At 34.7% G+C, this 27,759-nt stretch overlaps 2 protein-coding genes across 3 annotated transcripts; one reads left to right on the plus strand and one right to left on the minus strand.

The window, feature by feature from the left end:
* Positions 1-1,216: 1,216 nt before the first annotated feature.
* On the minus strand, positions 1,217-2,336 carry LOC114331055 (ubiquinone biosynthesis protein COQ4 homolog, mitochondrial). Its single transcript, XM_028280530.2, has one exon. It carries the CDS (start codon positions 2,252-2,254, stop codon positions 1,481-1,483), a length of 774 nt encoding a protein of 257 aa, XP_028136331.2. The 5' UTR covers positions 2,255-2,336; the 3' UTR covers positions 1,217-1,480.
* A 159-nt stretch (positions 2,337-2,495) lies between these two features.
* LOC114331052 (nuclear receptor coactivator 5) lies at positions 2,496-27,759 on the plus strand. 2 transcript variants are annotated; one of them, XM_028280526.2, is made up of 6 exons: positions 2,496-3,139; positions 12,652-12,904; positions 12,961-12,978; positions 18,955-19,154; positions 19,433-19,566; positions 27,342-27,759. In XM_028280526.2, exons 1-6 carry the CDS (start codon positions 2,638-2,640, stop codon positions 27,654-27,656), a joined length of 1,422 nt encoding a protein of 473 aa, XP_028136327.1. In that variant the 5' UTR covers positions 2,496-2,637; the 3' UTR covers positions 27,657-27,759. The 2 variants fall into 2 exon arrangements, with proteins under 2 accessions (XP_028136327.1, XP_028136328.1); XM_028280527.2 differs by lacking the exon at positions 12,961-12,978 and having other exon boundaries at positions 2,498-3,139.

Below are 27,759 nucleotides of genomic sequence, written 5' to 3' on the forward strand. Positions count from 1 at the left end.
CTGCCCTTGTGATAACCCAGTCCCTATCGTTAGAGAAAACCAGGTCTAAAAATACATTTCTGTCATTAGGTAAAGAGTTCATTTGGTAAAATTTCTGTAACAATGTCTTTAATTGGTTGTAATTTTATAACCAATTCTTGCAAATTACCATTTTTTAAATTTCCGTCAGCATAAAAAAGACAGTCTTTTAAGTCTTTGAATTTTAGTAAATTTTTTGCCAAAAACTCAAAATAAATTTTGAAAAGCGTCGGAAGGAATGATCAAACTGTATGACCCAAACTTTGTTGTATCTGCTAAGCTTACGAATTTTAATTCATCACAATCCTGCAAATGTACAGCCATTTCCATTAAAATATGATCATATATTAAATAAAAAAAGGAATGCTCTGTATTGGGTAGAATTTGCATTCCTGCTCATACCATCGTCACACCTAGATCTTTTCAAAGTATTAATGACGGTCATTGTGCTTGCTTTGTCAAAAATAGAATAAAAAAATTATTCGCTTCTTGTATCACATATTAATTGAAAAGTCCTTTTTATCTAGTTTAAACAAAAATGAATATCTATAGGGACGTCTTTTTTTTTGAAGAACGTCATATAAAATATCTGTTGTAATATGAAAAATGTCGCTAAAAACTGTTGCTAAAAATGTAAACTCAAAATCATTTAAATCTCCTAAAAAGCCTTTAGCCAGCTAAACTTATTTGCGGTCTTCCATCTTCGGAAAAAACGAATACTGCCTATCATAGAACTCATCCAACTAAAACTTTACTAATAGGTGAATACGGCGGATTTATTTTTAAATTCATCTGCACTTTCTAATCTGGGTACTACCAGTGCCGATATGATGATGTCAAGTTGCCATGACAACCGTTGACGCTTGTGCAGCTGACAAACGAAATTTCATCCATGTCTTCATCTACTTTGCTCATCATAGAAGTCAAATGACACAGGTCAGGATCTGACCGTCAAGGACCTAGAGTTTTAATTTTTGAATTACATATTGAAATTCTTTTTTAATTTTTGGATTAATTAAAAAAGAGTAGGTTTATAATTAATTTCAGTATTTATATATAATAATGCTACTTATATTTTTTTGTCTCAATTTAATTATATTTTTGGTGAAGCTCGCTTTCACCTACCACCTGGCAGACCGCCACTGTGTCCCAGTAGAAGAATGGAATAACTCATAATATCTAAGAAATAAACTGATAGTGATCATAAAACAAAAAATATATTTTAAAATTTAACAAAAACATGGAGATAGTACATCAACAAACTCATAACTAACTTATTTTATGTACATTTACGTTATAATACATATTTATTGACAGTATATACATATCAAAAATATGTGAAAGTTATTTGATATTGGCATTACTCTACATGCCTGCAACTAGCACTATCGTACTTGAGATATTTTTTGTGAATATAACTATCTCCTACTAGCTATTAACATTGCCAGTGAATACTGATACGTTATTTTTTTACTTTCAAAGGTTCTATATTCATTTCTTTATGAAACTCAGTAAGAGGTTGTTCCCATCTCTTCTCAAAGTAAATATTTAACAGAAAGTTCGCATTGGTGCCTGTTTGAATAGCCCAAGGCAAGTAATATTTTAAATATCGCTGCCTGTGTTTTGGTAACAGCCTAACAGGGCCAAAAATAGCACCTCCAATACACATGGGAAATTTAGTCTGAATAGCTTCCACCCATTTTACTGTTACTTCTCCTAGCATATTGGTACGCATTTGCAGAACTGTGTGTATTAAATCGTGAACTTCCCTGTATCTTTGAAGTACATAGGCTAGCTCTATGTCATCTACAAACTGAACAGGCGATCTAGAATCTGGTGTCACTTGGTTTTTAATCAAAAAGTTACTGTAGGTTTTACCTAATGTCCCATCTGGTAGTCGTTCCAAATACTTCAAATCTACAGTTCTTGTATTAATTCTAGGCTGATCCTGTAGTATTTTACAACCTTCCTTATCTTCCTGCATTTTTGATAACACATATTTTGCTGCTCCTTCGCCAGTTGTTTCGCCTAGACATGCTATCATATCACCTCTGTGCGGATTTAACAGAGAAACCGCGGCAGATCCTACAGATAGCAGTGTTCTTTGCATAAAATTGGTTTCAATGTGATTCTTCTCAAAATCATCTTGAAAAGTATTAAATTTTGTACAGAAGCTTCTAAAATTGTTTAAACATAAGGTAGAGTATTTCTTGTTTATTATTAAAAGTTTTTTCATTTTGTTTGAATGTGATGGTATGGTTTATTTATGTAAATAACGAAAACATATTTTTCTAACCTAGAGAACACTAGAAGTGACAGAGTGACAGTATATTTAGCTCTTCTTCTTTCTTCACTTTTGGCTTGCATAATGCATACTAGTGCATTTAGCTCTTTGTCTTGCCGTCTGTTTAAAGCTGGTTTACACTTACAGTGTGAAGTGTGCAATAAGTGAATCGATAAACGTCTAAACGTCATTGTCATCCGTCAAAAATAACAAACTACAAAAACCGCTTCCTTCTTTTCAGTTTTCATGTTGATAAATGTTTTTGCATTAATGTTAAATAATTAAGATACAAGTAAAGAGTTACTAAGTAATATACAATATTTCATGCATTTAAAATGTATCGAACTGACAAGCAATTTATGAAAAACCCAGCTACTGCAGCATGCCGCATTTATATTGGAGGTTTAGCAAAAACTGTTATTGCTAATGATCTGGAAGAAAAGTTCAAACCACACGGTACTATTGCCGGTTTGTCTTTAAACACTGGCTTTGCCTTTATCCAATTCGAATCAGAGAATGAAGCACAAGCAGCAATTAAAGGAGAAAATGGAACGATGTTGTGTGGCAGAAAAATCATTGTAAAACAAGCTATGGACAAGTCAAAACCGAATCAAAATCAACAGAGACCTAACCAAGGACCTCCTCAAAGATCGCCGATTCAAAATGTACCCCCAAAACCTATTCCACAAAAGACGCCACCACCACCTCCACAAAATTTGAAGTCAGATGAACCAGATTTTGATCAAGAATCTGGTGATGACTTTCCTGAGGATGACAGACCAAATATTAAACCACCAGCCATACAAAGGCATAATGAAGACAAAGGTTTTAACAGAGGTATATAACAAAAATTGTGTTCTCCTGTGTTATTTTAATTATAGATTTGAAATTACACAAACAAATTAATCTTTCAGGTGTTTGTAGTGGTTGAAGTTTAATTTTTTGAAATCATGTCCTCTAAAAGTCAGTATAAGATTTAGTTTTGATACAGAGACCACCAGTCACCACCCTTAGCTTATGCACATTTCATCCTCTTAGACTAGGGTGACCAAATGTCCCGTAAAAACGGGATTGTCCCGTTTTTAATGATTTGTCCTGGGATCCCAAAAAAAGTCTCTCAGGACGTCTAAATGTATGCCTCTAACTGTTAGCATATGCCTTAATTTTTCTGGGATTCCAACATTCTCTAGCTTCTTCATCATTTTAGTCCAATTGTCCATTAGTCCATTTTCTATTCTCTCATTTTTTTAATTATTAGCTTCACTGTATATATAGAATTAAGAGGAAACAGTAGAGATCAACAAATAGTGAAAACGCGTTCCAAGATTGCGGCTGTAATTTTGAATATTTTTTCGAGATATTTGGCACACGTATTCGTAATATAATAAAAAATGGCGGTGCAGAGCCCAATTTTAAAAATATATTCATCATCATCATCATTCTCTTTGCCTTATCCCTATGCGGGGTCGGCTTCCCTAATTGCATTTCTCCATACAATTCTATCTTGGGTCATATCAATGTTAATCCCCTTTACCAACATGTCCTGCCTTATCGTCTCCCCCCAGGTCTTCTTTGGTCTTCCTCTCCTACTCTTTCCAGGAATCTGCACTTCAGCTATTCTTCATATTGGGTGATTAACGTCTCAACGTTGAACATGACCAAACCATCTTAACCTATGCTCTCTCATTTTGGCATCAATTGGTGCCACACCTAGACTTCCCCTAATATACTCATTTCTAATTTTATCCTTCTTTGTCACTCCACTCATCCATCTAAGCATTCTCATTTCCTCCACATGCATTCGTTGTTCCTCTTTCTTTTTCACTGCCCAACATTCAGTTCCGTACATCATAGCCGGTCTTATGGCTGTTTTATAGAATTTTCCCTTCAGCTTCATTGGAATTTTTCTGTCACACAACACACCACTCGCTTCTTTCCACTTCATCCATCCAGCCCTAATTCTACTGCATGCATCTCCACCTATGTCTCCATTACTCTGTAATACCGATCCCAGGTACTTAAAACTATTGCTTTTCACAATCATTTCACCATCCAAAGATACCATTTTATTTGTAGTAGCTCCATCTTTAAATGAACATTCCAAATACTCTGTTTTTGTCCTACTAAGTTTTAAACCTTTTTCCTCCAGAGCTTGTCTCCACTGTTCAAGTTTTTGTTTTAAGTCTCTTTCACTATTTCCTACTAACACGACATCATCAGCATACATTAAGCACCATGGAAAGTTACCATGTAGTTTCGCTGTTATCTGGTCCAAAATTAATGAGAATAAATAAGGACTAAGCAAGGAGCCTTGGTGCAATCCTACTTTCACATGAAATTTATCAGTCTCTCCCACACCTGTCCTAACACTAGTCGTTACTCCCTCATACATATCCCTCACAATCTTTACATATTCACCAGGGACTCCTTTCTTATTGAGTGCCATCACAGAATCTCTCGAGGAACTCTATCATATGCTTTCTCAAGATCAATGAATACCATATGAGTGTTTGTTTCTTTACTCCTGTATTTTTCCATCAATTGCCTTATAATGAAAATTGCATCTGTTGTTGATCTACCGTGCATAAAGCCAAATTGATTCTCGGATATTTCGGTCTCTTCACGTAGCTGTCTATCAATTACTCTTTCCCATATTTTCATAGTGTGGCTAAGCAGTTTTATAGCCCTGTAGTTTGTACATTGTTGTATATCTCCCTTGTTTTTGTAAACAGGTACCAGTATACTGCTTCTCCATTCGTCTGGCATTTGTCCGACTTCCATAATTCTATTAAATAGACCTGCTAGCCATCTTGTTCCTGTCTCTCCCAATGCTCTCCATACTTCCCCAGGAATATCATATGGTCCTACCGCTTTTCCTTTCTTTATTTTTTGAAGCGCTTGAGCCACTTCCTTGTTTGATATTTTGGTGTCCATTGCTGCTACTGTCCCCGTTGACTCTACAGGCTGTCTGTCGAATTCTTCATTTAATAAGCTGTCAAAGTACTTTCTCCATCTCTTTTTGACATCCCTTTCGTGAACTAGTATTTTAATATTTTCATCTCGGATACATCCAATCTGATTAAAATCTTTTGCTTTCTTTGCTCTGTGTTTGGTTATTTTATATATCTTCGTTTCGCCTTCCCTGGTATCAAGTTGATCGTATAGGTTTGAATACGCTTCTGCTTTGGCTTTTGCTACTGCTACTTTCGCTTCCTTTTTCGCCACCGTATAGTTTTGAAGAACTGTGTCAGATCTGGTTTCTTGCCACTTTTTATATAATTTTCTCTTCTCTTTTATTTTTCCTTGTACTTCGTTTGACCACCACCAAGTCTCTTTATCCTCAAACTAATTTTAAAAATATATTAATATGTGGAAATTACTCTGTAATTAAATACAAAATTAAAAAAACGAGCCTGTACCGCCATTAAGAAGAAGAAAAAAATACACTTTCTTCAAATAAACTTTTTTAACTGATGCCTAGATTTTGTGTCATTTTGGAACTACTAATGAAATAAAAAATTTTAGTAGTTCCAAAATGACACAAAATCTAGGCATCAGATAAAAAAGTTTATTTGAAGAAAGTGTATTTTTTTGTTCTTCTTATAGGCGGTACAGGCTCGTTTTTTAATATTGTATTTAATTACAGAGTAATTTCCACATATTAATATATTTTTTAAATTGGGCTCTGTACCGCCATTCTTTATTATATTACAAATATGTGTGCCAAATATCTCGAAAAAATATTCAAAATTACAGCCACAATCTTGGAACGCGTTTTTGCTACCTGTTGATCGCTACTGTTTCCTCTTAAGTGTCTACCTCCCCGGTCTGAACGTTGTGGTATTGTCCTAATATTCGTTCAGCACATGATTTAAGTATTATGTCTAGTATGTTTGCTAGAATTTTATATAAAATCAATGGGAAAATCCCAGTAGCTGGCTGTATACCATAGTTAAAAAACTCATACAGAAGTAAAAACTTCAAGTTGTTATATACCAATATACAACTTGAAGTTTTTACTTCTGTATGAGAATTCTATATGTGGTGCTTAATAGTTATTATTATCAATGGTGCTACAGCCCTATGAAAGAGCCTCGACCTTCCCAAGTCTATTACGCCAGTCAGTCCTATCCATTGCCAACCGTTGCCAGTTTGCTGCGCCTATTTTTCTCCCATCCTCATCTACACCATCTTTCCATCTAAGTTTTGGCCTACCCCTATTTCTACTTCCCACAGGTTGTGACATAAGGATTCTTCTAGGAGGGTTGTTATGCTGTGATCTTGCTAGATGTCCTGCATATCTTAGTCGTCCTATTCTTATAAGAGATACTACGTCTTTTCCACCAAATATATGTTTATATCTGTGGTATACCTCGTAGTTGTACCTCCTCCTCCAAATACCATTTTCACAGATGCCACCGAATATGCCTCTCAGGATCCTTCGTTCAAATATAAGCAGAAGGTTTTCATCTGCCTTGGAGATGGTCCATGTCTCCGATCCATATGTTAACACTGGTTGTATAAGGGTTTTGTATATGGTTATTTTTGTTTTTTGGCTTAAGTTTCTGCTTCTCATATGTCTACTCAGTCCAAAATAGCATTTGTTCGCTAGGATATAGCATATGTTCGCTTAATAGTTATTGCTCTGTAATTCCCTCACTCCTACCGATCTCCTTTTTTTATATACAGTGATGAGAGTGCTAATAACCAGCAAAATAACGCAAAAGATGGAAAATATAATATATTGTGAAATAAAAAGAGATGAAACTAGTAGAGGTGGAAATTATCGATATAAACGTATAGATTAACATTACATTACATATTTTCCCACCTTTAGAAGTCTGTGGCAGGAGTATTTTATAAAACTCTCCTGTCACAGTGACAGTTGTTATACTTCTCCGATACATCTAAAGGAAGGAAACTATGTAATGTAATGTTAATTTATACGCTTATATCGACTAGTTCCACCTCTACTAGTTTTATCTCTTTTTTGCCGGATAATAGGGCTAGGGCGCTCATCACTGTATAGGTACTATAATACCTGCATTCCAATCGGCTGGTAGTTTTTTGTACATATTTGTTGTATTAGCTGGTTTATTTCTTTATGTAATTGTCTTGCTCCGTATTTTATTCCACTATTATTTCATCTTCTGCTGCTTTTCCGTTTTCTAGGTCTTTAATATTTGTTTTTGTATGTCTTCTTCTGTGAACAATTCTACTACATCGTTATCTTGTACAGCCTTACTTCTTCATTGCAGTGTGTTTCCTTCATAGCAAATAGCATTTTTTCGTAACATTCTTCCCATATTCTGCTGATCTGTTTGTCTTCAAACACGGTTTCTCATTTTTGGTTTTTTAGTCCTCTTGTTTTAATTATGGGAGTATTTTTTGTTCCTCTGACTTTTTCGTAAAATTGTTGTATTTGATGATTTTGTCTGTCTTTTTTAATATCCTCCAGCGAAACCAGTCATTTTTCTTCTTTTTATTTGTTGAATTGGCTTTGTTTCTCGCTATTTTGTATTCTTCACTTTTTTGTTCTGATGGGTTGTTGATCCATGTCATTTTGGCACACATTTACACATTCAACGGTTAATTGAAAAGGATTTATAGGTCCCAAATTAGCTAAAAGACCATGTTTCAATCTTCCCTACCTGTTTGGGTATTGCTCCAAACCCTCCTTGACAGTGGCGCACCCAGGGGGTGTTTTGGAGGTTAAACCCCCTTTCCCCCAGGGCATATGAAAAATATATATAAAGAATAGTAGGAAAATGTAACTTGTCTTTCACAAGCAATACAAAAAAATTTCGACGCCCAAGCCAACCCCCTCCCCCCCAGAGAAAAATTGTAGGTGCGCTACTGCTCCTTGGATGTGTCCCGTTTTTTCAAGTTAATTATTTGGTCACCCTATCTTAGACTCCTCACATCTATTCATTGATCATCCATTTGCTTTGTAAAGTGTAGAAATCTCAGATATAGACTGTGGCCAGAATTTGTTTTTCAATATAAGAAATCTTTAGATATCCGGCTCTTTGGATTGCGCTTTGTTCATATCCTCTAAATTGGGAGGAATCATCTAGAAGTGTAGTACTTCACTGTTTTACATATAGTCCGTACATTGTAAATACTGTTGCATGACATTATCTAAGTCAGTTGACATTGTTGCCTAATTACAAAAAATTCCTGAATTCATTTTAAATCAAATATATCATATAAGTAATTATTGCGGAAGTGGATTATACAACAAAACGAATTAATATTCAATGTAAATAAATACAAACATTTGAAATAGAAAACAAGAATTAAGTTATAATCTTATGTTAAAGTAAATAATAAAAACAATCCACAGAGAACGGCAGTTCTCACCAGTGGCGCACAACACCCCTACAAGCGACACTATATATACACGAAATTTTCGATTTTCTAAACCTGACTGAATTGAAAATTGGGCCACATCCCATCTTAAAGAATAGGAAAAGACTCGTCCATCCATATGTCATATCTCCATTTTGGTCCAAGGGTGTGGATTTTACGGCCCTTCCCATTTAGAGTCTGTTTTTCGTTCTTGTCCCCAAAACTCCCAAAAATTTCAAAAACTTAAGCCCGACCTTTGCGGCTTCTGATAGCACAGATCATTACCTTTCCAACGCATGTTTAATTTTGAAAATCGGTTATACCATTCAAAAGTTATCGAGCTCAGAAGTATGACTCAATTTTTATTTAAAAAAGGGAAAATGTTTGTGGATATGTATGTATGTATGTATGTATGTATGTATGTATGTGTGTGGAAAAGTTACACCGATCTGAATTTTTTTTTCTGTGTTTCAAGAGGGTGTGAGGGCCGATTCAGAACCGGTCTAATTTTTGACTTCTGACTACCGGTAAGCCAGCTAGAGGACTAGATAGATACAAAATAGCATATTTTTTGGGCGTATATATCTTGGGTTCAAGGAGAGACAGGAAAACCGCAAATACACCAAATTAATAGGGATGAGTTAAGATTTCAAACGGTGCTTAAGCGATCAACCTGAGACATACACACTGCTCACCATAGCCGAAAATCTGAAAAATTAAACGTTGAAAATTTTGGTTTTTCGACAATTACTCAAAATTTCAACCTACGAATTGCGCCAATAACTGAGCGTTTGTAGGAGGACTCAGGACGCGTCTAACGGTGTATATCTCATATCTGGGAAAATTCGAATTTTTTAGTTATAGGCTTCATAAGTATAATCAAATCTATTTCTTATGGGAAAAACCGTTTTTCAAGCTCAATAATTCCTGTAATACGTTCAGTTATCATACTTGATCTTGGATGCATCAGATACTACTTGTCAATACGTTTTAAACTCATATTTAGTGATTAACATCAGTCAGCCGTTCAGAAGTTATAGAGCTCCAAAAGTATAATTAGTCCAGGAACTGAAACTTTTCACTTCGCAATTTTTACAGAATGGATCGATTTGCTTGAAAATTTGAGAATAAGTAGTGGAGAGTCTAAGGATCAAAATCTGTATGATTCCGAAAGACGCTTTTACCATGGGGTGGTTGCCACCCCGTCTCGAGGGTGGAAATTTTTTATTATATTTTGACCGCAAATGTTGGTAAAAACATTAATTGTAAGCAAAAAATGTTTTATATTTTTTTGATAAAATTAATAGTTTTCGATTTATTGGTTATCGAAATTTAGTTTATATCGAAAAAATCAATGTTATTAATCAATCATGGTTTATGTACTTGTAGTGGTTACGATGCTAGTTTGATTGGGCAATCCGAGTTCATTTGCCGGCCATAATTACATAATTATTAGGATGGCTGGGATATGAACTCGGATTGTCTTATCACTGGTGTCGTAAGTTCTAGATCATTTGGGAGAGATTGCGACCAAGGTTCTCGTTCTCAAAACTACCAAAAATTTCAAAAATATTAGTTCGACCTTTGCGGCTTCTGCTAGTACTGATCATTACCTTTCCAACGCACATCTAATTTTGAAAATTACCAGAGAACGACAGTTCTCGCCAGTGGCGCACAACCCCTACATGCGACACTATATAATATTATATACACGAAATTTTCGATTTTCTAAACCTGACTGAATTGAAAATTGAGCCAAATCCCATCTTAAAGTTTAGGAAAAGACTCCTAGATCCATATATTACTTCTTCATTTTGGTCCAAGGCTGTGGATTTTACGGCTTTTCCTATTTAGGGTCTGTTTTTCGTTCTCGTCCCCAAAACTCCCAAAAATTTCAAAAACTTTCCAACGCATGTTTAATTTTGAAAATCGGTTATACCGTTTAAAAGTTAGCGAGCTCAGAATTAGAACTCAATTTTTATTTAAAAAGGGGAAAATGTTTGTGGATATGTACATATGTATGTATGTATGTATGTGGAAAAGTTACACCGATCTGAATTTTTTTTCTGTGTTTCAAGAGGGTGTGAGGGCCGATTCAGAACCGGTGCAATTTTTGACTTCTGACTACCCGTAAGCCAGCTATAGGGCTAGGTAGATACAAAATGGCAAATTTTTTGGGCGTATATATCTTAGGTTCAAGGAGAGACAGGAAAATCGCAAATAAACCACATCAATAGGGTTGAGTTAGGTTTTCAAACGTTGACTAAGCGACCAAGCTCAGACGTACACACGGCTCAGTATAGCCAAAAAATTGAAAAACTAAACTTTGAAAATTTTGGTTTTTCGACAATTTCTCAAAATTTCAACCTACGAATTGCGCCAATAACTGAGCGTTTGTAGAAGGACTCTAGGCTAATCTAACGTTGTTTACCTCATATCCGGGAAAATTAGAAATATTAAGTTATACGCTTCATAAGTATGATCAAATCTATTTCCTATGGGGAAAAACAGTTCAAGCTCAATAATTTCTGTAACAACTTTAGTTTTCATACTTGAACTCAGATGCATCAGATACTACTTGTCAATACGTTTCAAACTCATGTTTAGTGATCAAAATCGGTTAAGCCGTTTAGAAGTCTTAAGTTAGAAATGTATAATCCAATTAACTATTATTCCCGAAATGGTTTATGTAGTTGTAGTGGTTACGACGCTAAATTTGATCTGTAACGGATAATCTGAGTTCATTTACCGGCCATCCCAATATTTTTATTTATTCTATTTCGACTAGAAAAAAAATCTAGTATACATTCGATGGTCACTAGATCATTTGGGAGATAATGCGACAAAGGTGACCATTTATAAAGCTTGACGTGTAATCGAGAAAAATTGCATTTAACTTCATACATTTAATTTGTATATAACTTGAAAAACTCCTGATACAAGAATAAAAAACCGCTAAACGCCGTAAAAATGAGTGGCGCATACAATATTCCAGCTACAAAAGATCTGATATGAAAATTACGTGGCGCGAAAATGTATTTTCATTTTGATGCAAAACAAAATTCTAGTTTTATTTTAAAAGGTTTTTCCATAATATTTGCTAAATTTGAAGTAAACGCGCCACAAAAGAGTAAATTTGATACAGTTTGAATTTTGAAACTCTTTTGTGGCGCGTTTACTTCAAATTTAGCAAATATTATGGAAAATCTTTTAAAATAAAACTAGAATTTTGTTTTGCATCAAAATGAAAATACATTTTCGCGCCACGTAATTTTCATATCAGATCTTTTGTAGCTGGAATATTGTATGCGCCACTCATTTTTACGGCGTTTAGCGGTTTTTTATTCTTGTAAATATAATAAAACAAATTATGATAGTAAATAACAAAAACAAATCTGAAGTGTCAACACTGCAACTGTCAAATAAGTGTTACCAATTTATTCCAAAATGCCACTGTTCGATCGCAGTTAGAGCATAATCCAAACAAGTGTGCTTTATTAAAACACTTTATATTCCACTTATACAAATTAAATGAAACAAGTTACAGTGTTTCTTTATATTATAAAGTAAGTAATTCTTTAAATTATAAATAATAAAGTATGTCTAGTGGCTGTAATTCAAGTGTACTCAGCTAAACTATTCTAAAAAGGAACAGACCTATGACTTAAATATTTCGTGTTGGCATCATGTGATGCCACTTACTATGACACAGATGATGTGCAACAGTATTTATAATTTACGGACCATAGCATATTAGGGATATCTATTTTGTTTATAGTGGCTAACGGACCTGCATCCTAGCCATTTTTTCACACACACACACACACACACACACACACACACACACACACACACACACACACACACACACACATATTTTGTTTATATAATATGGATGTCAGATGTGACTTATCATGCCTCATATAAGTTTTATTTCTAAAATAAATATGATCAGATTATAAAAAAATCTTACACTAGATGAACTTGATCAATTCTAGGAGGTAGGAGAGACGGAGGGAACAGAGATAAATCCAGAGATCAGGACTACAACAGATTTGGTGGCAGATTTGAGCCACCACCTAAAATAGATTCATATAGAGATAACAGAGACAGAGATGCGTATATGAGGGATATGGACTTCCAGCCACCTACAAGAAATGACCCTTATATGCATGCTCCTATGTTTGAACCTCCACCAGCTCCAGCAGACAAGAATGATTGTGAAATCATTGTAGTGGCAAAACAGCTTACGTAAGTATAATAACGATTATATTATTTTCTACTTTCACTATTTGATTGTTTTATAGAAATCAGCAGAGCATTAGGTAAGTAGGGAATGTTTTGTATGTATGTAGAGCTGGTAATATCTTTTCTAAATAGAACTGTTTGTTGGATACAAGAAGCAGCATTTTGTAAAGGAGTTATTTTGATTTTGTATGAATAGCTTCATTTTTGATGTCAGTTTAATCCATTGTGCATGCACGTTTCTCTAGGTCTTCATTAAGTAATTTGTAATATGCTATTTATGGCTGGTCTGTACTATCGTTAGCAATAATGAAATTTTGAACGAAAAGCAGTGGCAAAACAGCTATATATTACACTAAAATGATCCAATCAGCCAGTACAGCGGGACAACTGTTTTTTGGGATGTAAAAGATGCCCATTGGAATATGAATTGATCAATAATTTACAATGTTCACCAGATTTAGTTCTATGTGGCAATTTGCAATTACTAAACTTTAAAAAATTCATGAAGGTTAACTTTTTGCAATGATTGACATAGTAGCAGTCACATTATTTTGGGGAGCCAGATCAAAATTGGTTTTTAAAATGGATAAAAGTTAACATTATGTGACAATACAAAAAAAAAACGAAACTAATTTTTGTATTTTCCACAGTATATAGTAGTAACTAGTTCTTTCACACAGAAAAAAAGTAATAATAGTCTTTTATTTCTGTTTCTTTACTAAGTTACTCTCAATGTGGCGACTTTTCAAACTGAAATGGAAGTCACAGACAATTTCTCATTAAAATAAGTCTATAACAGTTGTAGCCTTATATGAGATGCTGGTTGAATATGTAGAAAGAAAACTACTTATGATGTATTTCAGACTAAGAAATTTGTTGTAGATAAGATTTACAACAGTATCATCTATTTCCTTTTGATTAGTGACATGCATGTTTGGAAATATCTACCATATTTTTCCTTAATGTGATGATCACTTAATATAAAGATCGCTCTTGTGATCTTCTCTAGGATATCATTTTCTGCAGCATATACACTTAAACGCAAAAGTTTTGCACTACCAGAAATTATGCTCATTTTGATAGTTGGTTTTCTCGCGGATGGATTAACAGATTCTGCTATTTTTTTATTATTATAAATTTTTTTCTTTGGTATTTACAATTTTTTGCAAAGATTTACTCAAACTTCTCTTTTGGGCTTATACTGTGTGGAAGAAAGTCTTATGAAATGATGTAGTCTTTAAATGACGTTGTAATTTTTTAAAACAAAGAAAATATATGGTTTTATTCTTTAACATGTGTTTTAGCTGAAACAATACTAAATTAACAATAAAAAATATTTCCAATTAACAAAACTTTAAAAACAGAAGAAACATAACATAAACTAATATTGTGTGTTTCCCCTAGACTTCTAATAACAGCTTCACATCGCCTAGTCATGTTGGACATTAAGCTGGTTGTTTTGGTCAATGGAGTTTCAGGTATCAATAACCATAGTTTATATATCTTGCAGGGCAGCAAGAAGGGGCTAACGAAGTCTTCATTGACTACCAACAATATCCCACAACTGTTCAATAGGATTTATGTCTAGACTGTGAGAGGGCCATTTCAATTTCTGATTGTTTACCGCTGAAGAACTGTTGTTTCTTGAATATAATGCGGATGGCACTAACCGTAATATATTTGCAGATTTAAACATTACATAAACTTTAAAACATAAGCGTGTTCTTCATAATGTCGGCAACTTACTCTAACCTAATCATAATGATACATAACAAATAAATCCATGTCATCTGTCAATCGACAGCTAACCAAAGAGCATGGGGCTGAAAGTATCAAGGTCCTAACATTGACGCTAGAATTTAAAATTTGGCTACACCCAAGAAACAAAATTTCTGTACTGTACCTTTCGTCATTACATATAAAGACACCAAATCTGTTCTTGCTGTCAAGAAAATTCTACTCCAAAACATCACAGAGCCTTCATTAAACAATATTGTCTCTCTTATGTTGCACTGTGCATACCACTCGCCTGGTCGACGAATAACTCTTGAAGTTTCAATCAGAAATGTTATTAGAAATAGAGGGGGAAACACGCAATATTAGACTTCGTTGTTTCTTTCTCTTTTAAAGTTTTGTTAGCTCTTGTTATTTAGTATTATTTCAGTTACATGTTAGAATTGAAAAATATGCTTTATTTGAATTAGAAATATGCCATGTCACTGAAAATTGTACAATTATTTGGACAAAGGTTACAAAAAGTAAGAAAATATCAATAATAATTATTATTAAAATTTACAGAAATTACGTATATCCTCTATATTACAAAATAAAAGATAATGAGATAAAACAATCTATTACAAAATTTAAATAAATTGCAAATTACATAATAAAATCTTAGGAACCAATAAGTTTAAGTTGATGCGACTCATCATGTTAAAGAATGCAACTTCATATTAAAGAATAAAACCGTCTATTTTTTTTGTTTTTAAAGAAATCAGGGAAAATAAAAACAAAACAAAATGTTCCCAAAACATATTATAACATGATTTCAGTCCTGGTACATTGTCCTCTCTACAGGGTGTCTCAAACTTAAGAAAACATTTCCTTACTTCCACCCTTCTTCTTCTTAGGGTGCCTGTCCGTTCCGAACGTTGGCGATCATTCTGGCTATGATGACTCTGTTAGTAGCTATACGGAATAGTTGTGTTGAGGTCTTTCTATACCATGCTCTCAGGTTAGCAAGCCAGGATATTCTTCTTCGTCCTGGAGCCCTTTTTCCTTCAATTTTACCTTGTAAAATGCACTGGAGCAGCCCGTATCTGCGTCGATTTCTCATTATATGCCCCAAGTACTGCAGCTTACGGCCCTTCACGATGTTGACTAAATCTGCGGTTGTGTTCATCCTCCGTAGTACTTCTTCATTGGTGACTTTGTCTGTCCATGGTATCTTCAGGATCCTTCTGTACAACCATAGCTCAAAAGCCTGAAGTTTCGATAGAGTTTCCGCCTTCAATGTCCACGTTTCTACTCCGTATAGAAGCACTGAGTACACGTAACATTTAAGGAGCCTTATTTTTGTTTTTAGAGTGATGTCATGGCTCTTGAACACAGAGCTCATAGTCAAGAATGCACTCTTTGCCTTTCCGATGCGACATTTAATCTCTTGAGTATTGTCCCACGACTCATTGATTATAGTTCCCAAATAGTTGTATTGTGAGACACGTTCAATTCTCATTTGGTTCACATACAGATTTACTCCATTTATGTTTTACTTGCTGATGATCATTAGCTTGGTTTTGCTGGTGTTTATGTCTAGTCCATATGTTCTACTGGTTTCAGTTATTTTATCCATTAAGTTTTGCAGCCCTTCTATGGTATTGGAAAACACTATTGTATCATCTGCATATCACAGGTTATTGAGCTTGACTCCATTTATTGAGATGTCTTCATCAATATCTTTTAGAGCCTCTTCAAAAATGTGCTCTGAGTACAGATTGAATATCAGCGGTGAAATTATGCATCCCTGTCTCACTCCCCTTAAGATTTTGACCTGATCTGTATATTCTCCATCTATTCAGAGCACTGTTGATTGATTCCAATACAGGTTAGCTATTATTTTCAGGTATCTTCCGTCAATCCCGGTCCTCTTCAGCACTTCCATCATTTGTTCATGTTCCCTTTCACCCGCTATAGCTTAAAAGGGAAAGTTTCAGTAAACGGATGCATATAAATTAGACCAAAATGAATATGCAACACAATTTTATTTTTCTGAATTAGAATTTATTATTTAACTACTATTAAGTACAAATTACGCAGATACGATTGACCTTATTTGATGATACTCTGTGGTTTTGCCAATTATTCAATAATAACTTTTATCATCTCTACAGTAATAATTATAAAATAAACAAAAAGAAAAAGTAATGTGTGGCGCAAATTAATGGGATCCAATCAGTGGTAGAAATTTATTTATCCAATAAAATCTCTTATAAATTCCATTGTTGTTCATAAAATTGCTGAAAATTTAAGTATTTCTCAAGGACCTGTGAGAAATGTAATTTAAAATTTTTTTTAAAATTGAAATGTCAAAATAAGATTTAAAATGGTCGTACTTCAAAGATTTGCGAAAGATGTGAGCGCACTATTCGGATACCTATTAAACAATATTGCCAAGCTTCTTCAAGAGAATTGGCTGTAAATTGGGTCATTGGTAGACGAAGTTCAAAAGAGTTTGTTTTAGAAAAATGAAAAAAATGGGATACGGATTCTAAAAGGTAAGTTTTACAAGCAACACTTATCTGATTTTAAATATTCAAACTTATCATCATTCTTTAGGCAAATGAAAAACCACTACTTATAAAGAAACATAAAATAAACCAATTTTTATGAGCAAAAGAGCATCTGATTTCGTTATTTAATCTGTGTTGACGATACTCGAAGTAGAGTTATTTGAATGCCAGAGGAAGAATATCATAGAGAGCTTCAAAATAAAGCTATAGTTCCCGGCATCTTCTTTTCATTTATGGTACTGTCAATACTGCGAAGTACAAAAGTATTTTACAAGAAGAATAATTACTTCCCTACAATAATGAAATTCAACTCTCAGATGGGGGCGCAGCCGGCTATACAGCGAAATCCGTAACATTATGATTACACGAAATGAATATTCATGTTTTAAAATGGCCTTTAAGCAGTCCTTGTCTAACCCTCATCGAGACTCTTTGGTATCAGAAGAAAAAACACTTCAAAATAGACTACAGTTCCACAGTTCCTGAATTAAAGATTCATGTATAGAAAATTTGAAATAAGTTTCATTCTTTAGGCAAATTAAAAACCACTACTTATAAAGAAACATAAAATAAACCAATTTTTATGGGCAAAAGACCATCGGATTTCGTTATTTAATCTGTGTTGACGATACTCGAAGTAGAGTTATTCGAATGTCAGAGGAAGAATATCACAAAGAGCTTCAAAATAAAGCTATAGTTCCCGGCATCTTCTTTTCATTGATGGTACTGTCAATACTGCGAAGTACAAAAGTATTTTACAAGAAGAATAATTACTTCCCTACAATAATGAAATTCAACTCTCAGATGGGGGCGGAGCCGGCTATACAGCGAAATCCGTAACATTATGGTTATAGGAAATGAATATTCATGTTTTAAAATTGCCTTTTGACTCTTTGGTATCAGAAGAAAAAAGCACTTCAAAATAGACTACAGTTCCACAATTCCTGAATTAAAGATTCATGTATAGAAAATTTGAAATAAGTTTCAACTAGATTACTGAAAAACATCGGTAGGCACTATGCTAAACAGAATTGATGCCATTTTAGAACATAAGGGCTACTCCACACAGTGGTTAAGTTAACTAAATATTTGATCTAATTAATTTGCGCTTTTTTCTCTTTGTTTATTTTATAATTATTGTATGTAGTTGATAAAGTCTTACCAGTGTTGTAAAATTTTCATAATCCTAATTTCTTTTTTGAATCAATCCAATCCTGATAAAAAGTGCCCCTACATGTACAAATAATACGTTGTACATGACGTAATAACTATTCCCGTTTTTTTTTCACTTTTTGCCGAAACCCGCTCTACACTTTTTATCGGGGCCCTCTCTTCACTTTTCATTTTTACCGGGGCCCGCTCATCCCTCTTGAGTTCGTTCTGGCGACAAAATATCTATAAAACCATTGTTAAAACAATAATACACTATGAAGGCGAGACATGGGAGATATAAAAAAAGTATGAAAAGAAGATGATTTTTAAAGAAATATTTTAAGTATAATCTTTGGATCAATCAATGAAAATGGCTTATGGAGATTCAAATACAACCATTGACAGAAAGCTTTAGGCAACAAAATGCATAACATCAAAAAGGTGGTCACGGAATAGATTACAAAGTAAGCATCGGGTGGACAAAATTTGATAGGCTTTACTACCAATATTGAAGGCAAAAATGGAGTGGACTTGTTAGACTTATGTGCTATACCGAATATCTTTTATTTTACGATTTTTGTTTTGTTTTACATTAATACACTTTCCTTACAGAGAATACGCCGAATTTATAGAACAGAAACTGAAAACACAAGGTCTAATCGTTGATCTGCTGTTTCCGAATGAAGATGTACCGATAGGAAAAGTCTTGGCAAACATCTCGAGTAGAGGATGCCTGTACGCCATTCTGATCATGCCTGTAAATGAAGAACGTAGGAGCCTCACTCTTAATATACTTCACGGCGTTCCGCAAGGTATGTAAAGACTTTTTTAGATTGTACTCACCAAGTTCGTCTGCAATTGCGACAGACATCATTAATAGCGATGCACCAACATTTGGACTTATCTTTTATCTTTCCTAACTACGCATGATGCCGCAGTTGCGGACGAAACGTCTGAAACAAATAATTCCTAGCAGCCTATAATAAACCTGAAGAACAGTGTATCACCACAAAGCTACCATCTGACGGTAGTCTCAGAGACTACCGTCCGTGAAGTATACAATCCCTGATATATTCATTTATATTTTCAGAACACAGGAATATGCCTATTGAAGATGCCATGATATTGATTTCAAGAGATTTTGAAACCTACATGAAGGGTGAGCGCATTCCTACAGACCAATCTCAAATGACCTTGCTGGATAGACATCCCAGCCAAATGCAAGTAAGTATTTTGGTTATTTTTTAGTATAAAGTGACGATTTTCTTTCAAATAAATTATTGTTTTTACTAATAATTACAGTCATCAAATGAACAGAAATGTGAATTTAGTATACTCAGTGACATTAAAAGTACCCAGAAGGAATAATTTGAACTTAATTTTTTGTTAACATGATAGATTTAAATCAAGAATGAAACGATAATGTGTTTAGCGACCCCGTAGCTGAATACATTCCTGTAATCCATCTAGGGCATATAGGCATTGACAAAATGAGATGATCGATGTCCGTTTGTGGCACCTCGTTCTAAGCAACTTAAACTTTTTATGTGGGATATGATGGTCTCCTTCCAATCACATCCCACACATGTTCGATAGGATTTAAATCAGGTGAACGGGGTGACGTCTGTAAAGTAAAGTAGACATACTGCCTCGTCAAATACAATTGGTGATCGGCTACGATTGGCAATAGTCTCCCAAACCATTACTGCAACTGTCCTATCAACAACTGGCCTCTCAACAGCAAACCTGATATCTCATCGCTCTCCACGGCGACGCCTTACCAACTTACGAACATCATGCATTCCTCAACAAAATCGTATGTGTTATGCCATTCTGTCGCCCAATGCTGCCGTTCTCTGCACCAATTCAAATGTTGATGACGGTGGTCCGCAGTCAAAGGAAACACCCAGTCGTGGCCGAAATGAAACCAGTCCAAAGGCTCGAATGCGACGGTATAGTATTGGGACCGTGCAAGTTCGGAAAACGACACCTGGTTTCATAGCTCGGCAACATTTTTAGCACTTTTAATTATATTGGCCAATTATATTAGTCGTGGTTACTGGATAATTGTCAAGGCCTTAGCCCAAAAAAAGAATAAGAAGAAAAAGTAAGATTGAGGTTATGTTATTAAAAGGTAAACATTGTACTAGAAGCAAAATAACAAATTAAAGATATAAAAAAAATACAAAAAAAATAAATATGTACAAAAAAATATTTACAACCAAAACAGTGTATTATTTAGATAATAATTGTAATATGTTAGTTTGTTATGTATTTAGAGTTGGAAATACTAGTTCACGAAAGGGATGTCAAAAAGAGATGGAGAAAGTACTTCGACAGCTTATTAAATGAAGAATTTGACAGACAGCCTGTAGAGTCAACGGAGACAGTAGCAGCAATGGTCACCAAAATAACCAACGAGGAAGTGGCTCAAGCGCTTCAAAAAATAAAGAAAGGAAAAGCGGTAGGACCAGATGATATTCCTGGGGAAGTATGGAGAGCATTGGGAGAGACAGGAACAAGGTGGCTAGCAGGTCTATTTAATAGAATTATGGAAGTCGGACAAATGCCAGACGAATGGAGAAGCAGTATACTGGTACCTGTTTACAAAAACAAGGGAGATATACAACAATGTACAAACTACAGGGCTATAAAACTGCTTAGCCACACCATGAAAATATGGGAAAGAGTAATTGACAGACGGATACGTGAAGAGACCGAAATATCCGAGAATCAATTTGGCTTTATGCAGGGTAGATCAACAACAGATGCAATTTTCATTATAAGGCAGTTGATGGAAAAATACAGGAGTAAAGAGACAAACGCTCATATGGTATTCATTGATCTTGAGAAAGCATATGATAGAGTCCCTCGAGAGATTCTGTGGTGGGCACTCAATAAGAAAGGAGTCCCTGGTGAATATGTAAAGATTGTGAGGGATATGTATGAGGGAGTAACAACTAGTGTTAGGACAGGTGTGGGAGAGACTGATAAATTTCATGTGAAAGTAGGATTGCACCAAGGCTCTGTGCTTAGTCCGTATTTATTCTCATTAGTTTTGGACCAGATAACAGCGAAACTACAGGGTAACATTCCATGGTGCTTAATGTATGCTGATGATGTCGTGTTAGTAGGAAATAGTGAAAGAGACTTAGAACAAAAACTGGAACAGTGGAGACAAGCTCTGGAGGAAAAAGGTTTAAAACTTAGTAGGACAAAAACAGAGTATTTGGAATGTTCATTTAAAGATGGAGCTACTACAAATAAAATGGTATCTTTGGATGGTGAAATGATTGTGAAAAGCAATAGTTTTAAGTACCTAGGATCGGTATTACAGAGTAATGGAGAAATAGATGGAGATGTATGCAGTAGAATTAGGGCTGGATGGATGAAGTGGAAAGAAGCGAGTGGTGTGTTGTGTGACAGAAAAATTCCAATGAAGCTGAAGGGAAAATTCTATAAAACAATAAGACCGGCTATGATGTAGGGAACTGAATGTTGCGCAGTGAAAAAGAAAGAGGAACAACGAATGCATGTGGCGGAAATGAGAATGCTTAGATGGATGAGTGGAGTGACAAAGAAGGATAAAATTAGAAATGAGTATACAGTGGAACCCCGTTAACTCGGATTAATCGGGACCGCGGCCGATCCGGGTTATCGAAAATTCGGGTTAGCCGGAGAAAATGGTAAAAATTATTAAAATATGGTATGCTTACAGATAAACTCCGTTATAATTGGCACACAGACACTTGTAAACCACGTTCGCGTTCCACACATACAAAGCGTCGTCGAGAGTTTCATTTTTTAGCTTTCTTAGCTTTGCACCGATTGTCCAAACTGTCTTTTGTTATCATTTTGAAACAAAAACAACATTTTAAGTTTTATTGCCATTACGTAGACAAAAAATCACGCAAATACAAAATCTGAATATATTTACGAACGATTACAGAACGGAAGGAACAATGCGACTTTACTACACACAATACCGTCTCAGTCGCAACGAACTTATGTTATTTAATAAGAGTGAAGACTAAGACCATTGTTTGAAAAATAATTTTTTAATAGTCTTTTCTAAACAATGAACGACAAACACGACAATGAACGTTGTCTGCCATGAGTCATTTTTACTAAGGTATATTATATATCAAATTACACAAATACGCATTATCTCTCATTGTATAATGTGTTTGACATTGAAAATTGAAACCAATGAACTACATAGGAATTCGCTAAAGCGACAAATTTTTACGAAGAAAGTTTATTATGATAAATAAAATTAGCCTGAAAAATATAAGATATTAGTATTCGAACAATATGTTTATAAGGAAAGATAAAAGAAAATATTTTAAGATGTTGAAAAGAAATTGGAAAATCCAGCATAAAGGATATACATTTTTATTGTTGTAATGTTTGTTTGATAAAAATCGGTCCGGGTTAGCCGGACTTCCGGGTTATCGGGGGCCGACTTATCGGGGTTCCACTGTATTAGGGGAAGTCTAGGTGTGGCACCAATTGATGCCAAAATGAGAGAGCATAGGTTAAGATGGTTTGGTCATGTTCAACGTCGAGACGTTAATCACCCAATACGAAGAATAGCTGAAGTGCAGGTTCCTGGAAGGAGTAGGAGAGGAAGACCAAAGAAGACCTGGGGGGAGGCGATAAGGCAGGACATGTTGGTAAAGGGTATTAACATTGATATGACCCAAGATAGAATTGTGTGGAGAAATGCAATTAGGGAAGCCGACCCCGCATAGGGATAAGGCAAAGAGAATGATGAAATACAGAAAAAATTCCTCTGATTGAAAAAACAAATTTGTTTGTTTTTAAAATAACAAAATGTCTGGCTAATTGGCTCGGCCAAGGCCATCAAATTAACACAAAAAAATAGAAGCAAAATAACAATAATTAAATAATTCACTTTAATAATTGCATATCATATCAATATTGTGGAGCAACATATAATTTTTACAATTTATAACACATCATTTGCGAACTCCCATTTTCTTCAATGACAGTAGGTATGAAATATACGTCAGTTTGACAATTTCAATTAACAATATGAATTATTTAAGAAATATATGTTAAGAAAGTTGCAAGATTTGTCCGCTATACGCCCACGATCGTTTCTCGTATCCCCTCCAAGTACTTGCACACAGCGAATACGCATAGTAACGTGTCGAACTTCTATCCCAAACCATTGATCAGCGATTTGACGCGTAGTAGCAAAATTGTCTCACAGACAGACCCAGTAGTCTAAAGCGCCTATCTTGTCACTCTGTGGTACATCTCGGTTGACCAGTTGGTCTTCTTCGTGTTCCTCTATCTTTGTTTGTCTACACACGACACATACGCATAACCGTCATTATCGTACAATTAACACGACACACTACAGTGGTTCCAAATGCTGAAAACGTGAGGTAAAATAAAAAGTTCCTATTTAGGGATTGTCATGTTTACAGTTGTTTTCTCATACAATCGTAGAGCAGGTAAAAGGATCAGACCGGATCTATTCTTATTCGTAACTTATTAACAAGTGAGCAATGTACGACGACAGTTGTACAATGTACAACGCTGTAAAACCTTTTGTAGTTTATCAATTTTATCGTTGTAAATCAGATTCTTTTTCAAGTACCTATGTCTTAATGTAAGATAAAAGTTGACTATAGATTTGATAACAATAAATGCATGAAATTTGTTATTGCATAAACAGTAAAATTATACTTAAATAATTAAAATTTCGTAAAAATACCTTCAAAAAGTACATAATTCTGCGATTCATGTTTATTAATCTCAAAATGTACAGTGAGAAGATACAGAATCACATTGGTTTCCCTGCCTTTGCATTGCTTGCGGTTGTTTGAATACAAAAATGTGAAATGACCCATAACATGATAAAAAAGATTATAACAGCGCAACCCGTGGGAATGAGAAGACGGGGTAGACCAAAGCTGAGGTGGATAGATGGGGTAACACAAGATGCCGAGAAGATCAGAGTCGGCAACTGGAAAATGCAAGCAAGGGACAGAACAGAATGGCGTAGAAAGCTTGAGAAGGTCGAGGCCCTCTAAGGGCTGTAGCATATTATACGATTCTAGCGATTGTGGAGTATGTATGGGCGGTTGTAGGTACATAATAGGTTCTGGATATTGTACTTCAAAAATAAAATGTATTGGTAATCAGCAATTTCAAAACTCATAATATGAAATTTAAAAAAAATGGATTTAAAATAAAATTGTTGAATTTCGGTCATATTGAATCCACCATTTTGTTTTTCAAAAAAATAATATTTATTTATTTATTATTTATTTACGGACCGAAGTCCATTAGTACATGATATAATTAAAATGTCACACAAATTAGAAAAATAAGATCTAGTAGGTACAAAATTGGTAAATACATAACAAACAATAATAAAGAATAAAATTACTTGCTCTCATTTAACAATTGAGAGCTAGAACATTTTGAATATTAGATTTGTAATCAGCGATTTTAAATTAGCAAATTTGACAAAAAATTTTGCGTTTTGATTGATATTTTCAATTTTTTCCGCCATGTTGGATCCGCCATTTTGTTTAAAAAAATGCCAGATTCGTAATCAGCGATGCCAAAAACCCCTAAGTACCAAAGTAATTCTGAAGTATATGAACAGTATACGCTTTTAAAGGTGCATGACCACGTTTTCGGCATTTGGAACCACAGTGCAACGGCCGATTTCGCGATACGATAAATCCATATCTCTATTCGCTCCGTGCTTGACCATATTGGGGATACACGAAACGATGCCAGTGCGAAGTATGACGATTTTGGCGATTCTTTGTAATGTCAGTGTCATTGCTTGTATAACAAATTTGATCAAAAATGGTAAATAAATATTACATATTAACGTCAAATATGTTATATGTATCATATGCTTAACGTCAAATTGTGGTCGCCAAAAAGTCAGGTGACGACATTTTCGATGTGTCTTTTCAGAAATCGGTCTTTTCACAAAAAAATTAAATATAATATGTATGTATAAAAAATTAAATATAAAAACTTTTTACAAAAGTACAAAAGATAAAACATTAATATTGTTATTATAGCATGCGTTAAATTAGTCATTCTGTTGCCAAAAAATTAAGTTCAAGAAATTATTTCTTCTGGGCGTAACACTTCTAATGTCACTGAGTATATTACATGTTTATTAACTATCATCTTATCAAATATGCTTACAAATATAATCTTTTCTGATAACAAAAATTACTAAAAGTGTTGGTACAGTTTTCTGAAAAACTAACATTTTTTGAACATACGTAGGTACTTTTAGGTATTTTTATATTAGTATTACTCCTATAGAGTAACTAGGTCCATTTTCCGTTGGAACTTTACCAAGCTGCAGACGGGGGTTGTGAATTGCATAGTGTAGAATTCCTTCCCTTTTGTCTTCACTGCAGCATCCATTTGGCTTGCATATTGTAGAAGCCTTGGAGGTGTCACCAGGGAAATGAACCAATAAGTTTTCAATTTAAAAATCTTTTAGTAATATTTTTAATATTTTTCAATATTATTAATGTCGCTATTAGGATTGAAAACTTTACCTTTCAATTGCCAGATGACGCTAGTCACCTAGTCCATTCACGTCAGTTGCGGTGTGGGGGATAAACTCTCGTTGTTGGTCACTTAGAGTATGGAGCAGCAGGCCTACGTCTCTCCGATGAGACTCCAATAAGAGTCAAAAATCGTCAATTCAGAGGTATACAAGGTCAGAGGTCAAAATGGTATACATTTTTATTTTTATTTTTGAAATCATATTTATTTATAAAAATAAAATAAAAAATTCCATTTTTATTCAGTTGCAATGCGAAGGCAAAACAATCTTATTTTTCAATTAGAATACGGAGCGCAGTCCAGCCCTCTGAATCGACGATTTTTGACTCTTGTTTGAGTCTCATCGGAGAGAACGTAGGCCTGCTACTCCATACTCCAATTGACCAACACCGAGAGTTTATCCCCCACACCGCAACTGACGTGAATGGACTAGGTGACTAGCGTCATCTGGCAATTGAAAGATGAAGTAGTTTTCAATCCTAATAGCAATATTATTAATATTTAAAAATATTAAAATATTACTAAAATATTTTTAAATTGAAAACTTATTGGTCCATTTTCTTGGTAACACCTTCATGGCTTCTAAAATTTGCAAGCCAGATGGATGCTGAAGCGAAGAATACAAGAGGGAATTCAAAAACTTACAATTCACGACCCCGTCTGTTCAGCTGGTAAATTCCAACAGAAAATGGACCTAGTTACTCAAAGAAGTAACGACCAATATAAAATAAAATAAAAATTCCATTTTTATTCAGTTGCAATGCGAAGGCAAAACAATCTTATTTTTCAATTAGAATACGGAGCGCAGTCCAGCCCTCTGAATCGACGATTTTCGACTCTTGTTGGAGTCTCATCGGAGAGAACGTAGGCCTGCTACTCCATACTCCAATTGACCAACACCGAGAGTTTATCCCCCACACCGCAACTGATGTGAATGGACTAGGTGACTAGCGTCATCTGGCAAATGAAAGATGAAGTAGTTTTCAATCCTAATATAATTATTTATAAAATTTCATGTTTTTTATAAAAAAAAAATCCTAATATCCTATACCGCATGTCAGACATGAGATTCAGTGTACGAAGGATAGAGCCAATACAAACTAAATGAGAATTTTCTTGTCAATGTTGCCGCTCTCAACGGCAGCGGCTATGAAAGGCAGTATTAGGCAGGTACTTATAGAGGATTATCGCTGTTGGCGGCTGTGAAATACTAAAGGAGGATTTATCTATGATAATTCACAGAATGACAATCCCGCTGGCAATATATGTACAACCATACTGATTCTAACGTTTAAAATGGAGAATAGTAGACTTTTCCTAGTATATATCTATGAAAATATCTATATGTATTTTTTGTCTACACCAATTACTTTTCTGTACTTTATTTTGATTTTCCGCCATTTATATTCCAGATTCTTTTAAATCTACTGTCGGAAAACCGCCAGATCTACTCACTCCAATATGACAAGCTCATCAAGTATCTAAAAGAACGTAGAGTACTACAGCACGAGTATGAACTCGAAGAAGGTATAACGCCCAACGAAGAGGGAGACAGCAAGCAAACTGAGTTGCAGAACCGCATCATGAACATACTAAACAAATCTGAAGCACCGCCAGCTCCAGAACCGCCCTCGAACGAACCCACCCCTATCTTGAAGGATCCAACCGTGCAGAAGGCATTGGACAGTTTGATGTTAGGAGATATGTTCAAAAATATAGCTGGCTAGATGCATATTTACTTTTAAATTTTAAAATATTGATGTAATTTTGTATAGGTAATTTTTTAATTCACGATTGATTTATGTCAGTAAAATAAAAAATACACGTATA

This window comes from Diabrotica virgifera, chromosome 2 (genome assembly GCF_917563875.1).
Source record: "Diabrotica virgifera virgifera chromosome 2, PGI_DIABVI_V3a".
Taxonomy (NCBI): Eukaryota; Metazoa; Arthropoda; class Insecta; order Coleoptera; family Chrysomelidae; genus Diabrotica; species Diabrotica virgifera.

Bases quoted from the DNA above. Each gene is read 5' to 3' on its own strand.
- LOC114331055 (XM_028280530.2), bottom strand. From the start codon at position 2,254: ATGAAAAAACTTTTAATAATAAACAAGAAATACTCTACCTTATGTTTA.
- LOC114331052 (XM_028280526.2), top strand. From the start codon at position 2,638: ATGTATCGAACTGACAAGCAATTTATGAAAAACCCAGCTACTGCAGCA. The intron at 3,140-12,651 runs GTATATAACAAA...GATCAATTCTAG, and splicing joins AGACAAAGGTTTTAACAGAG to GAGGTAGGAGAGACGGAGGG. The intron at 19,155-19,432 runs GTATGTAAAGAC...TTATATTTTCAG, and splicing joins ACTTCACGGCGTTCCGCAAG to AACACAGGAATATGCCTATT.